This window comes from Pleurodeles waltl, chromosome 1_2, assembly GCF_031143425.1.
Source record: "Pleurodeles waltl isolate 20211129_DDA chromosome 1_2, aPleWal1.hap1.20221129, whole genome shotgun sequence".
NCBI lineage: Eukaryota > Metazoa > Chordata > Amphibia > Caudata > Salamandridae > Pleurodeles > Pleurodeles waltl.
In genome coordinates, this window is record NC_090437.1 from 1,086,895,534 (window position 1) to 1,086,910,698 (window position 15,165).

The following is a 15,165-nucleotide window of genomic DNA, read 5'->3' on the forward strand; positions in this document are numbered from 1 at the left end:
ATTGCATATATTGCCATTCTGCTTCATCATGGCACTGTAGGTGCTTTGTTAGGGCATAGCTCCTATCTCCGTTTTGTACCGCCCTTATATGTTACAACATTTTTTTTTTTAGAGGGCATATTGTGCTGCCCACATATCGTAAACAAACACTCTATAACACACACAAAAATTGAGTTGTCACATGTTATCTTCTCTTTTATGGGTATACGTCTTCCTTTGAATTCCAAGAAGTCTTTTTTATTGATGCCAATGCGACAAGCCTTACATCTAGTTTGCAATGTGTGAATCCTTTGTTTTTTTCTTGTAGACAATTCTCTTGTGTTGTCAACTTAAAGTGGCTCTTTACCAAATAGTCTCTCAGCGAGGGTGCCCTTCTGTATGTCACATCCGGTCGCATCCCTATGAGTTTACCAATGTCTGGATCTTTTTTTATCACAGTCCAATGTTTATTTAAAATAGTCAGAATTTTATGATTTTCTTTACTGTAAGTCAGAATCAGTCTGATGGTTGTATCATCCTCCTCTTTCACTGAATTCTGACTGATCATCAGTATCTGTGTATGTGTCATAGATCTTGCTCTATCTTCCCCTTGTTTTACACCCCGATACTTCTTAAGGAACCTCTGTGGTGATTCTCTAAACTTATTTTTCATTGCTTTTGCATTGGAACAGTTTCTCTTCATCCTGATGAATTCCCCATAAGGAATACTCTTCTTTAGTGATTTCGGGTGGAAGCTTGAGCCACGTAGTACACTATTGGTTGCTGTTGTCTTACGGTGTAGCATTGTCTGTATTTTCTCATCCTCAATATATACAGTCACATCCAAAAATCTATCCTTGTCCTTCTCATTTTGTACGTGTATTGTAGATCCAGGTCATTGATATTTAATATTTCCAAGAATTCCTTACACTGTTTCTCTTGACCATTCCAAATCAAGAATAGATCATCTATGTAATGGAGCCATATGACCGTGTTTTCCATGTATGAATCATTCTCCTCCCTCCAAGCCACGTTTCTCTCACCAGCCCATTGTGAGGTTTGCATACCTTGGTGAAAAGGAAACCCCCATGGCTGTCCGACAGGTCTGGGAATAGAATTGGTGATTAAAGATGAATACGTGGTTCCTCGGACATAGTTCTACCATTTCCAATAGCATCTCTGAGTGTTTCAGCTCATGAATGCTTCTCTGTTGCAGTAAGTATTCTGCTGCTCTAAGTCTCACTATGTGTGAGATTGATGTATAGAGGGAAACTACATTTATGGTGACTAGTAGATATCCATCTTGCTGTGCAATATCCTCAAGTAATCTAAAAAATTCCCCTATATCTCGTATGTGTGAACTTAGATTTCTAACCATCGGTGCTAAAAAGTAATCCACTTATTGGGATAGATTTTCGTATAAAGACCCACAGCTGGATATAATGGGTCTACCAGGTGGTTTGCTTAGTATTTTGTGTATTTTTGGGGGAAAGTTCATCATTGGAATGACTGGACACTCATTCATCAAATATTGCTGTTCATCATCATTCATTAAACTTCTGAGTACCATTTGTGAAGTCTCTTTTGTAGGTCCATGGTTAGATCATTGAGGGTATTCTTTGATATTTTACAATAGTTTGTGGTTACATTTAGTTGATGGAGAGCCTCCTCCAAGTAGTCACTCTTCTCCTTCACCACAAAGTCCCCTCCCTTGTCTGCTGGTTTGATTTCTAATGCCCCATTGTTAGCCAGTTTCTTTAGCGCATCTCGTTCTCCACAGCTTAGATTCTCTTTATAGTTCATATGTATAGTATTCTCCACTTTTTCTAAGCCTATGAGCACTAGTTCATAGAACGTGTTAATCTTGTTTCTGAGATCAATTTGGGGCAAATTTTTGATTTTGGTTTGAACTTAGTATAGCCATAGACATCTGTGTCAATATTTAATTCTGTTAGTACTTGTGTTTCTGTTAGTTCATCCCCTCGTAAATTATGCGCCAGGTCAAACACATTTTTTATATCAGCTTTTTGTTCAATACTTATTTGCAATCTATGCTGTGTCTGGTTAGGTGCTGATTGTATTTTGGGCTCATTCTTGGAGAAGAACTTAGCTAGCTTCAGTTTTAGAATGAACTAATAGAGATCAGTTCTCATTTCTACATAGTCAAAATGTGTTTCAGGTCAGAATGAAAGGCCCCTCCGAAGTACACTCAATTCTTCCTTTGGTAGTTCATGCTTTGTTAAATTAATGCCAATATTATCCTCGCCCTTGTCTTCATTCTTATCCATTATTTCCTTTGTCTGTTGTTACCGTGATCAAGACTGTGATAATCGAAACGCGTTGGTGATGACGATGGTTGTTCTGAAGAAGAATAAATATTGATACAAAGTCTTTTGGAGTGCTGCGAATTGCTTTTGGAAGGATATATATATATATATATATATATATACAGATATATATTTATATGTATCTATCTATCTATCTATCTATCTATCTATCTATCTATCTATCTATCTATATATATATATATACAATTGTTATGATCCTGTGTATGGAACTTCACTGTCTGCATCTGGAGTATGCTAATTCACTACAATGCGTTTTCTTCTTGAAACACTAACCTACACACATCACGGTCATGGTCACACTGCATTACAGGGACACTTACCCACAACACTATGGGGCTTAAGACCGCTACACGCACAGTGGCAGTCAGGACCACCATGTATGCAGCGGTCTGACCCCCAAATCACAACCCTGGTGGTTTGACTGCCAGGAGACCGCCAGCTTTGCCAGGATCATGGATCCTGACAGTGGCAGAGATCGTAATCCACCAGGGCAGCGCTGCAAGCAGCTCTGCCATGTGGATTATGATCTTGTTCTCCACCAGTCTTTTCATGGCGATAACCCTGCCATGAAAAGGCTGGCAGAGGACAAGTGCAGGGGGCCACAGGGAGGCCCCTGCAGTGCCCATGCACTTGGCATGGATAGTGCAGGGCCCCCCTTGCCCATCACTATTGCAATGTTCACCATCTGCTTCGCAGACAGTGAACATTGTGAGGGTGCTGGAGCACCCTGCTGGCTACAGCATTGCAGCCGGCTTGATTACGAGCCGGAGACAATGCTGTAGCCTGTATCCCACTAGGCCAGCAGGCAAAAACTCTGATTTCCGCCCTCTGACCTAGCGGGGATACTCATAATGACCTCAGAGGGGAGGTCAGTGCGTAGGCGGCGGCCACCCTTTCAGGAGTTTGGCAGTTGGGCATTCCTGTCCGCCAAACTCATAATGAGGCCCTATATCTGAAGGACAATAGCGAACCAAACTTCACTGCTTAGCACTTCGGTACAAGCCACAAACTCAAAGCAAGGGCACTAAATATCCAAAGTGAATCATATAGATATTGAACAGAATACTGCAAGGACAGGGCACTAAACCTCTACACTGCACCTAAGGCATGCTAAATGGTCACAATACACTGAATTCTTGGAATATTAGCCCATGCTCTCCATGCTGTACAGAGTAGGGGGAAAGGCATCCACTACTCTGTACAACATCTAAGATATGCCAACCATACAGAATGCACTGTTTAACACAAGCACTAACTGAGCACCCAGCAGTTCACTCAAAGTACTGTGATCCATCACATTGAATCTAATCCTGTCTAATTTGTTGCCCTCCGTCATGTCCAGATTGTTTTTAAAAAAGAAATTGTAAAGAAGCCACCAGCCTTCCTTTTTGGCCTTATACCTTAGATCCTTGCATATGCAATGAAGTGTAGAATTTCATTTGAATTGCATGAAGCCAGCTTTCTGCTCTCCCTCCAAGCAGTTTCAGATTTTCATAGTAATATTCCTTATGTGTCTATTGTGTTTTTCCAAATATAGCATCGACTTGCTCAGATGCTTTTTTGGGGACAGCAAGGTATTGCCAAAAATGCAGAGGCGGCAGTAGAGTGGTATGAAAAAGGTGCCCTGGAAAATGAAGATCCATTAACAATGTATGACTACGCCATTGTTTTATTCAAGGTAAGACGCATCAAGAGTTTTCCTTTTCTCAGATATGTGACTGGTTAAAGCAGAAATTAAATGTAGTTTATTTTTTAAGCTATTGTTCAGTCACATTTTTGATTTAGTCTAATTTACATAAAGGAAGTTAAAACATGTTTACTTTTTAAATTCAAGAATATTATTATGCCGTATTCCATATTCAGTACATCACAACACGAATGTGGCTGACAATACATCTAGTAAAGGAAATTTCTACTATTTAACACATTTGCTTTTAATCATGTTTAGTTGATGCTACTCACTTAATTCTGGGGTCCAATGATCTCTTTAGATCGACTGCTTCTTGCTTTCTTTCATTTGCTTAGCTGAAGGTTATCCTTTACTTTAGAGAAAGGCATCACAGTTGAGCAATTCTGTGGCCAACTCTTGGTGCCACATAAATGGTCCTGTGTATGACAGGTGAGAAGGGCTGAAGTTCAAGGTCTGTCACATTATAGAAAATGTCTCCTAATAGGTAACTTGTAAATATAAATCATTGCCACCTCAGCACTCATCCTTTTCCTACTCCTTGTCTAATTGATAATTGGAGCACTATGACATCATACAACATAGTAGAATAGGAAGTAGAGTAAAGGGATTATTGTATAGTAAAATCTGAAAAGAAATAAAGCAAAGAACAAAGAAAATTAAAGAACAAGAGAAAATAACCAAGTATATCACAGGATATGACATACAAGAAAACAGTAATCAATAAAGTGATTAAACAGTGATATATAAGAAAAGTAATGAAATTGGGCCGAAAACACATACAAGAAGCAAACTATTAAACAACATTGTCAGACGAATATCAAGAATTCCAAAAACTCAAAAAGGTTAAAGGAAAAATATCCTTCTTGCTCTTATTCTTGACAGCAAGAGTAACATTAACTCTGTGGTTGTCCGAACCCCTTTCCGCCAAGGTTAGTAAGACAATTTAGAATTTCTTTTCCAATAGGATGTAATCTGTTTCCAACCTAAGGTAATAAAAATGTAAACAGTATTTAACATTTTTAAGGAATCATTATGAGAGAATCCCTAGGAACCTAAGAAAATGTTTTGAAATGTGAGAGGAATGGTAGTTTTGCATATTTCATTGTATTTTAACCAAACCATGTTCCAAAATGAAAAATGCTTACATTCAAATAACTTAGCAATCAAATTACCTTCCATAGCTTTAAAGGACTGACATAAATCTTCTACCGAATCCATCAGTTTGTTCATTTTGACAGACATGATGGGAAGTTTGGTAATGAAAGGAAAGTCTCAATAATACTTGCAAATTTAGAAGCTTTAAAGGCCTTTTACTATGCATGCAATGATCCAAATTGGGTCTCTGGGTTGGACACATGTCAATTATCATCCTGAAAAATCTTCATCTTCTGCATTCCTTACTCCCCAGCAGGCATACATACCCATGAATGAAGGTGGATTAACCCCCACCCCCCATGTTCCAGCCCTACCAGCCAGAGATTATTTAGGACAGTATTTTATACCAGTCCGATCCCTTGACTCAAATTTGGATCCTTCACTTAGTAATTAAGTTTTCATCCAAGTTGTTTTGATCATAAGTGATCATATTTAGGTATTGCGATCCCGGAGGGTAGCCCTAATAATATCTCCTCAAATTGATGGTAGCCATTGATCAATATTTACTCATTGTGGTAGGGGTTCACTCTCTGGGCTCTTTCTCCTGGTTGGTTTTATGGTTGGGTAGTATCATTGAATGGAATCCTTATCCCAAGTACTCCAGAACTTTCCATAATTTTGCAAGAAATTGTATTGATACCTCATTTTTCTGCATTCTCTCCACTGGATACCTGCCCTAGGATGTACGATGTGCTCTGAATTTTTACATCCTGATGATGACCCTGGAACAACCATAGGGCTGAAATGATGTCAGCAATCCATAGCAAAAAAGGTTTTTTTGCAGTTATATTTGCTATGAGGAAGAAATTAATTCTTATCAATGTTATCCATGCATGTTCCTTTGGATTTAGTTCCTAATTGGACATTTTGGACCATCTTTCACCATTTTTAAATGAGCAACTTTATCAGGCATTTTGTTCTTTGTTTGGTTCACCTGTACCATACGACCACTGACCAATAGAGCGCTCTTTCGTTTGAAGATCTTTTTTATATACATTATGTCAACAGATGTTTATTGTCTTTTAGTGTCTCCTTTCCATATACATTTATAAAAACAATTTAATGTGAATACAGTTGTCAACGACTAGTACATAAATTAAGGATACCTTCCTTTATCATATAGGAGTAATCACTATCTCCAAATTTTGTTCATATATTCTTTGTGATAATCAGTACCTGATTGGGCATTGTTATTTTTCAACTATGTACTAATAGGTAATTTCTTAAAATTCTGAATCATAGTAGGTCAGACTGCTATCAACTCTATGAATGTTAATCAGGTATGTTGCAAATTGTGACTCACCGTGATCGGAGGCCATCACAAGGATGGTGGACTCTAGGTCTCAGCACACCACCATGCCTTCTCAGCAAAGTCAGAGGTCAGCAGCAGGGCAGCAGGGGAACAGCAGGGCAGCAGTCCTTCTCATCAAGACAGTCCAGATGAGTCCTTTGTGCAGCCAGGCAGTTCCTCTTGACAGGTTGCAGGTTCATGTCTAGAAGTGTCTGAGTTGGTGGGGTCAGAGACCCAGTTTATATACCCGAACATGCTTTTGAAGTGGGGGAGTCTTCAAAGAGTGGCTTTGAAGTGCACAAGTTCCCCTTTCAGTACAGGTTTGTCTGCCAGGGTCCCAGTAGGGGGTTTGGCAGTCTATTGAGTGAGGCCAGGCCACTAGCCTTTGAAATGTAAGTGTGAGGCCATCCACCCTTCCAGACCAGGAAGACCCATTCTGTATGCAGATGAGTGCAGGTGTGACTGTGTGTCCTATTTGTGTGGTTATCTGGGTGAAATGCACAAGGAGGTGGTCAACCAGCTCAGCCCAGACATTGGAGACAGGCTGTAAGGCAGCGATGGATTTTCAAGTGCAGAGAAATGCTTGCTTTCTAAAAGTAGCATTTCTAACATAGTAATATAAAATTCAACCTCACCAATGAGCAGGATTTTCTATTACCATTCTGGCCATACTAAATATGACCAGGCGACCCTTTTCTGATGAGAAACTACCACGCAAACAGTATATGAGGGTAGTCTTAATGCTATCCTATGAAAGAAGCAGGCCTCATAGTTGTGGAAAACTAGTTTAGGAGTTTTCCACTACAAGGACATATAAAACACACATGTACATGTTCTGCCTTTTACCTACATCACACCCTGCCCTATGGGTTACCTAGGGCCTACCTTAGGGGTGACTTATATGTAGACAAATGGGAGTTTAAGGCTTGGCAAGTACTTTTAAATGCCTGGATAATGTGGCAGTGAAACTGCACACACAGGCCTTGCAATGGCAGGCCTGAGACATGGTTAAGGGTTTACTTATGCAGGTGGACACAGCCAGTGCTGCAGGCCCACTAGTAGCATTCAATTTGCATGCCCTGGGCACATGTAGTGCACTTTACTAGGGACTTACAAGTAAATCAAATAGGCCAATTTAGAATAAACCAATGTTGCCATGTCTAAGGAAGAGAGCATATGTACTTTAGCACTGGTTAGCAGTTGCAAAGTGCACACAGTCCTAAAATCTGCAAAAACAGTGTCCAAAAAGTGGAGGGAGGCAGGCAAAAGGTTGGTGGATGACACCCTAAGGCTGTCAGATCTAACAATGTCCCGTTATCCCTTAAGTGTGATAGAAACATAATGTATACTTATCGGGGTATTATATATATGATTGCATCCACAAATCTGCCTCCTTATTAGTAGTTTAGTAACATACCTGTGTTAGGGATCCTACATCTCATACGGACAAGGTCATTAGAGGGCTTCCTTCCAGATGCCATTCATGCTGCACATCACCTTGCTGCAGAACTCAGTCCTTGTGTCACCACAAAGTCTGACCTAGAGACCTCATTCCACTGTAACAAGGGTTGGGGGCGTTTCTCATGGACATGGTACTGGCAGATTAGGTTTATCATACCTATCTCTCACTAGAGATTAGGTTATCTTTGCTAGGAATTTTATATCTCATGTTTATTGTAAGATGGTGGGGGGGTTTATATACATTCTTTTCAATAATTATATTAAAAACTCTCCTGCATCTCTTTCATTGCCTGTGTGTGACCAAGACTTGTTGCTAACAAGAGAAAAGGGTAACTTCCGTTCCACTTCGACTTCCCTGCTGAGAGGTCTGATCTAGAGTTCATGCGTAAGGCTGTCAGAAATCACCTTTGCGTTCTGAGTTTTGGTGAGGTACTGCTTGTGAGCTGGGGGGGTCGGCTGACAGTTGCGACTTGTAGGAGTGTCTTAGTTGCATACAAACAAAACTGCTGTCAACCCTAAACCAGCAGTCTCATCTAGGAACGAGAGTCCAACTACGACAAGAGTGCAAACTTCAAAATGTTATGTGAACTTAGTTTTACATAGTTTCAACTGACAGTTACTATGCATGCAACACTATATTGCACACAATATATTTTGGTCCAGGTTACAATGTAAGTAACAGATAACAGTGCTGAGAGTTGTTACATGTGTTTTCATGAAATTGTAGCTGATCAGGACATATTGCTATTTCAAATTCTTTTGTGTTTATTGTGTTTTCCAAACTAGAATTCCACTGCATTGGATATCTTTGTGTATGTGTATCCTATGCATTGCTTGTTTGTACATCTAAATTGATGGTGCATTTTTATTTTGCTAATCATATTATTTCATCTATTTTTAATATGTGCAGGGTCACGGAGTACAGAAGAATGCAAAACTGGCTCTTAAACTCATGCGGAAAGCAGCTGCTCAGGTAAAGTGAGAACATTTTTAAGAGGGATTGTTTGCCAACTTTGCTGGTAGAAAGGTTCCGCCTCTTGCTGGCAGTAATAACAGCAGTTTTACCAAGGAGACTGAAATGAATGCATCTTAATACCACCTTGATAGAAATCTGTGCTGTAATTAGTTGAAATGAATGTATTGTACATTATTCCTAGCAAGAGTAGTTGTCATCACTCGTTGATAGTATTCAGATTACAAAATGAATTGCAGCCAACAAAGTGTTTTGCACTTTAAAAAAAAGTTAATGTATTGCTTCTTATGATTAATTTAATTAAATGTGGATCACTTCTATTTTCCTTCCTGGGTCACGGTATCTGTGCGTCACATTGCAGGCAAAAAGGCATGGTCCCAATCAGTATTCCTCAATAATTTCATTACTTTATATTCAATCATGAATTAGCACATGGAACTGTATTTTTGTTTTTGTTGTATATTGCATGGCCCTTAAGATGGAAAACTAAGCATTTACCAGATTTTCCAATCAAAGTGCTTTTCACAGATTCTATTTTAAACTTTTTGTGAAAATGTTTTGTATTTATTTTGTCAACTATCACTTACAGATGAAATAGGAAATGATCAGCATGTGTTTTATATTTAATTGTTTATTAATGAAAGGTTGTATTTTTATTTTCACCAGGTGTACATATCTACTAACAAAATCCACCTCTTTGATTACTAAAGAGGAGATATATTAACCTTGTTCTAATTGCCTACTGGAAATCCCTTTCTGAGGACTGATGCCACTTTTTTGTGAAAGGCTCTAAAGAAGGCACCAGATAATATGAGTGAAAGTTCATTTGGAATAGTGGGAAAACTCACTACGGTCATAATTATTTTAACTCTGATGTTTCCACCTAGATAAATCCTTCAAATAAGAAATTCATAATGCATCCCATTTAGGTAGAGCACAAATCAGAAATCCAACTTTAGCTTCATATATGGCAGCAGTGTGTATTTGAGATGCCCACTGATAAGAAAAAAAGCTTAATGCTAAGAGTCTTTATCATTAATTTTTATTATTATTTTTATTGGGAAGTTCAGGCATCAACAAAAGATGTTGGTACATACTTAGTCAAGCAAGTAACTAAGCAGAGAGAAAAAAGGAGAAAATAATCACAATTATTAATGTCTTATCAATCTACATATCATTAGTTACTTTAGATTACCATCTAAGCACTGAAAAATAGTAAGACTATTCCATAACAAAGCAATTGTGACTATTTCTCTAGAAGTGCCATATGGCACGTTTTTCTTTTCAACTTCAGGATAGCAGAATTAATTTCATGGAAATGACACATCGGTGCCCACCAACAACTACATTTTGATAGTGGGCCTAATTAACCCATTCTTGAGCTATACACAATCATGGTATGACAATGCTAACAAGCTGGACACTCTGGTTGGGCATACTCATTGCGGTACCAATAATAGTATTCTGGAATGAAAGCACAATATCAGTATTGAGTCTATTAGAGAGAAATCTTACAATGTATGTCAAGTATTCAAGCAAATAAGGGCATCTAACAATCATATCTATAATATCTGCACCCCGGAGCTCACATCTTGAAGAATTCGAATTTCAGCTAATTTGCCATGTGGATGTTTTTCTAGCACATAGTATATCAAAGTGTTGCTGTTTAAGTCTAGCTGAGACAAGTTCTGAAACAGGCCAAATGAAAGCATCCTGTTGATAGCTTGTTGCAATGGTCATATCTAGATTTGTGAACTTTTGAATCCAAAGGAAGGGTGATCGTTTTCTGATGCCCACTTTATGGATTGAGAAATACTCCCAAATCAGCAGATGCCCTGTAAAAGAGATCACTTTTGGTGAAAGAAAACTGAATGGCACTGAAAACCTCCAAAAAGGAATTCCAGAGGAGCTGGACTGAGAAGAGAGGACCAAACCTAAGCACAAAAAGGAAGAAAATGGATTACTGATTACTAAAGGAGTTCTATACTAACTAGTACCGTGCACAGGTAACAAGATTGTTTGCAATGCAACAAGTACTGGTCAGTCCTCCCTTAATTATTGAGTAATAACGTGGAAGGACTGGAACTGTCCAGAAGGCGACATTCACCATCCAAGGGTGGGCTAACTTAGCTTGAATTACATATCAGGGGTACCACCTTGAATTATGATAAATATAATTATCCAAGATGCCTCTACAACCCCAGGAAGCCAAGAGGTATGCAGAGGAAAGGTTATGTGGCACACAGCGCCTCAAGAGATTTGCTGACCTAAGCTCGCCGGCCCACACCACCCAAGGGGGAAACCACAGCAGGGAGGAAGGTGAGTTCTGCCCTGGAAACTGCATCCACCATGCCATGTCCCAAGCTGGGACTATGCTAATGGTGTGCCCCATATGGGAAGTGGGACTTCCAATAGCATATCTTTTTCCCCCTGGAGACCAGGGTTTTGAGGGATGTTTCTGAGAACAAATCTACGGATTAGAAAAGGTGCATTGACAGCCTCTGCAGATTCCCAGGACTGATCGGAGACAGAATACCCTTTCCACCTGATAAGGTATTGCAGTTTACCCCCTAAAAAGGAGAGAATGAACAACATCAGGCTCGTAAACTTTTGGTTGATCATCAATAAAGATGGGCGGAGCAGTGAGGAGGGCTCAAGAAAAACAGATATTAAAGCAAAAGGTTCCATTTCAGGCACATGTAAAGTAGGGTGAATTTTACAGGCTGTTGGAAGTTTTAAACAAACAGTTACAGGATTCCTTTTATGAATAATAAAAAAAGTTCCCAAATACTGGATTTACCTTACCCGTCGGTTAGGAACTGAGACGACAACCACACTTGATCCCCAATCTGATAATCTGGCTCATTTTATCTTTGTTTATTTTAGTAATCCTTCATCTTTTTCTGTGCTATTTGTACATTTTTAGCTACTTGTTTTCCGATTCTTAGCTGAAGGCAAACAGGCTTAGAGACTGCTGGTGCTGCAACGTGAGGACTAAGAGGACTAACAACTGCAGGGCACATCCTAGGATTAAACCCTTGTAAACAGAAAAACGTGATACTTTGAGTAGCACTATGGACTGGCAAACTCAGCAAAGGGGAGTAAGGATACTCAGTTATCACTTTTGACACTATAAAAACATCCTCTCTGTGAGTCATTAAATTTGTGGATAAAAACCAGAGGGCAATGGTCTAGCTATCCCTAGAGCTGTACAAAGTTTTTTGCAAATAATGTGAGACAAACAGAGATCACCTATCAGGAATAATTTCCTCCCGGCATCCATGAAGCCTGTACATTTTTCATATGAAACACAAAACCATTTCTTTAGCACTAGGTAATTTCTTTAAAGTAAAAAAATGAGCCATCATTGACAATGCATTTATATTAGTCATAAAAGTCATCTTCCCTTCAGAGGGAGGAAGCTCCATGATGTAGACCATATCAATGGTATGGCATGGTCTCAGAGAAAACCTCAAAGGTTGAAGTAACCATAAGGGCAGTGCAAAAGAACAACCATTTCTTCTTATTCAAAGATAGTTTAATAACTTCTCCTTGTTTCAGCCTCCATTGGGCTATACGGACATACTCCACGAGGAAGGATAGTTTGAGAACTTGACTATTTCTTTCTGGGCTATTAGTGAGAAACCCCATAAGTCCCCTTTTTTAATGTTTGAAGGATGAAAGTCACTCAAAAATCTAATTGAGGAAAGAAATAACCAGCGAGCCTGACAACTGTTCTGGCACTGATTGTTTTCATGCATTTAAGTTCCAATCTCGAAAGGGTGCCTAGCATCTAGTAATATATGTCTCTACTCTGCGAATGCCTCTATTGTAGCCAGTAGTTTGAGTGCTAAAACAGAGTAGGTCAGCTGAGCCAGGGCTAGGGAGTGAGAGTATTAGTAATTTAGGTTTTTATGAGCATTCAGGCCCTCATTTTGCCATTGGCGGTAAATACCGGCTACCGCCACAGCGACGGCCGCCGAAACACCATCGCCGCGGCTACCAGCCGTCTGCTATATTATGACCACAGCCGGATTTCCACCACAAGAATGGCAGAAATACGGCTGGGGCCATGCGGGCATCTGGTGGTAAGGTGGCGCTGCTGCCACCAGCAGCGCCACGCCAGTAGACTGCCAACAGCCGTATTATGACCCATAATACAGCCTGACGGTGTTCTGCTGGTGGGCGCTGCTGGCGCTAGCAGCGCCCTGTCCCGTTCCCTGCCAGAGGACCCCCTAGAACCAGGTAAGTCGGGTCTCCAACAGAGGAGGGGGGTGGGGGGTATTGTGAATATGTGTGGGGGTGTGTGAATGTTTGTGTGTGCGTGGATGCGGGTTTGGGTTGCGTGTTGAATGCGTGTGTGCATGTATGGTAGTGTGAGTGCGTGTGTGTTGTGTTATGTGAATGCGTGTCTGTGTGTATGTTTGAAAGTGTGTGCGAATGTGTGTGTGAATGGATGTATGCATGCGTGTAAGCATGTGGGAATGGGTGTGTGTTTGCGTGTGTATGTGTGAAGGGGGCATCAATATAGGGGGGCAAGAGGGGGTCTGGAGCGGTGGGGGGGTAACTGGAATGGAATGGGGGAAGACCCTTATCAGCGACAGGGAAGGAATTCCCTGTCACTGATATGGCCTACTACCATGGCGGTAGGAGCGGTCATAATCCTGCAGGTGGAACAATGGCAGCTGCCGGGCTGGAGATGGATATCTCCGGCCCGGCGGCTGTTAGTGCCGTGGCGGTCGGAGTGGTACATTGGCGGGTTGGGTACTTACCCCCACATTAATGCCCACCGCCGGGGTCGTAATGAGCCCCTTAATGTGTACCTGGAAACAGCACCAAATTGAGCTGCCTAGGCTTCTATGTGTAGGATGGAGCTAACAGCGAATATGGAGTAGCCCCCTCATCAGCATACAGCATATTCAGTAATCCTTATTTCCGCCCCATTCTGTTCTATTGAGATTATATACCTTTGATGACAAATGTGATATAAATAGGGTTTTAAATAGATAGGCAACAGCAATTGGGACATTAGGTAGCCCTGCCGTTTCTCTCTATTAATTGGGAAAGATTCAGAAGACTACCCAGATATGACTATTTTCGGCAAAGTGGTTTTCATAAAGTGCTCTGACTTTTTTACATTAAGGAATCTCTTCCTAAAACCAGTCCTTATCCTTTTCAGCACTCAAGACGATCATACTGGCTGGCTTTTGCAAAGTATTCGCTGTGTTAAACATAGTAGGAATAGCTGTGTTATGTGTGAATGAACCTATATTGTTGTTCCAATTATAGAAGCTAAACAATTGGCTAGAATTGTTGCATTAATGTTTGCATCTGAATTAATTAGCAATATAGGCTGGTATGGTACTCTTTCATCACTGGGTTTACCTTTTTGAGGAAAACTGATATCTTGAAAGAGTTCCATAAATCTGGGATGAGAAATCCTATTTCAGTGGCTATCATTACATGTAAGAGAATGCGGGCCAGAAGCTCATTAGAAGTTGTGTAAAAATCTAGGGGGATGAAATCATCTCCTGCAGCTTTCCAAGATGAAGTGAAGTTATAGCACCATTAATGTCATTGAGGTAAATCCCTGCTTCTGGTACATTAATCAGTGAGCTACTAAGATGGCACATGCTGATTGAATCTACATATGTGTGCATGGTTTCTTGTACAAAAAGGGTTTCAACATTGTATATAGCCTGATAAACAAAAAGCTCCTCACTGTTTAAGTCTCCCCTTGGGTTTGGAAATCTCATGCCCCTCTTCATCCCTAATAATAGATATCAGATGTCTGTTGTAACTTGTAACTTTCTTTGGTTTTATATGCCATAACTTTTTCCATATTTCCCATATTCTTAAACCAGTAGTTTGCTGGACTTGTAAGACACAGCCACTTTTTCTTGAAGTGATCTACCTATTTTATTTCCACATTCAACCACTTGCATACATATATCATGTTCAAGTACATCGTGGGTAAGAATAAATCTAACATTCTTAGCTTCCAGTATCATTAATTCCGGTCATTCCTCTTCTTCTGTCTGTGGCTGAGCCTTATTACAATTAGCTATAATTTGATTGTGATCCCTTTGACATAGACATTCAGTGCATCACAAACTATATAGATTAGACCTATTTCCACTTTTATAGTCGAAAACTCTTGTATGCAAGACAGCTTAGTGCTCTCCATCTCCAGCAGTTATCATAGTTCACTGTGTGCCTAAGAATAGTACAGAGGGGGCTATGGTCAGATGTTATTTGGAGCAGATTA

The 15,165-nt window shown here is 40.1% G+C and overlaps 1 protein-coding gene across 1 annotated transcript in view; it reads left to right on the plus strand.

The window, feature by feature from the left end:
• The window catches only part of SEL1L3 (SEL1L family member 3), a 390,847-nt gene that overhangs the window by 224,022 nt on the left and 151,660 nt on the right, over nt 1–15,165 (plus strand). Inside the window, exons 13-14 of the mRNA XM_069202147.1 lie at nt 3,865–4,005; nt 8,835–8,897. Of these exons, the coding sequence (XP_069058248.1) occupies nt 3,865–4,005; nt 8,835–8,897 (204 nt within the window). The remainder of the gene's footprint in view (nt 1–3,864; nt 4,006–8,834; nt 8,898–15,165) is intronic.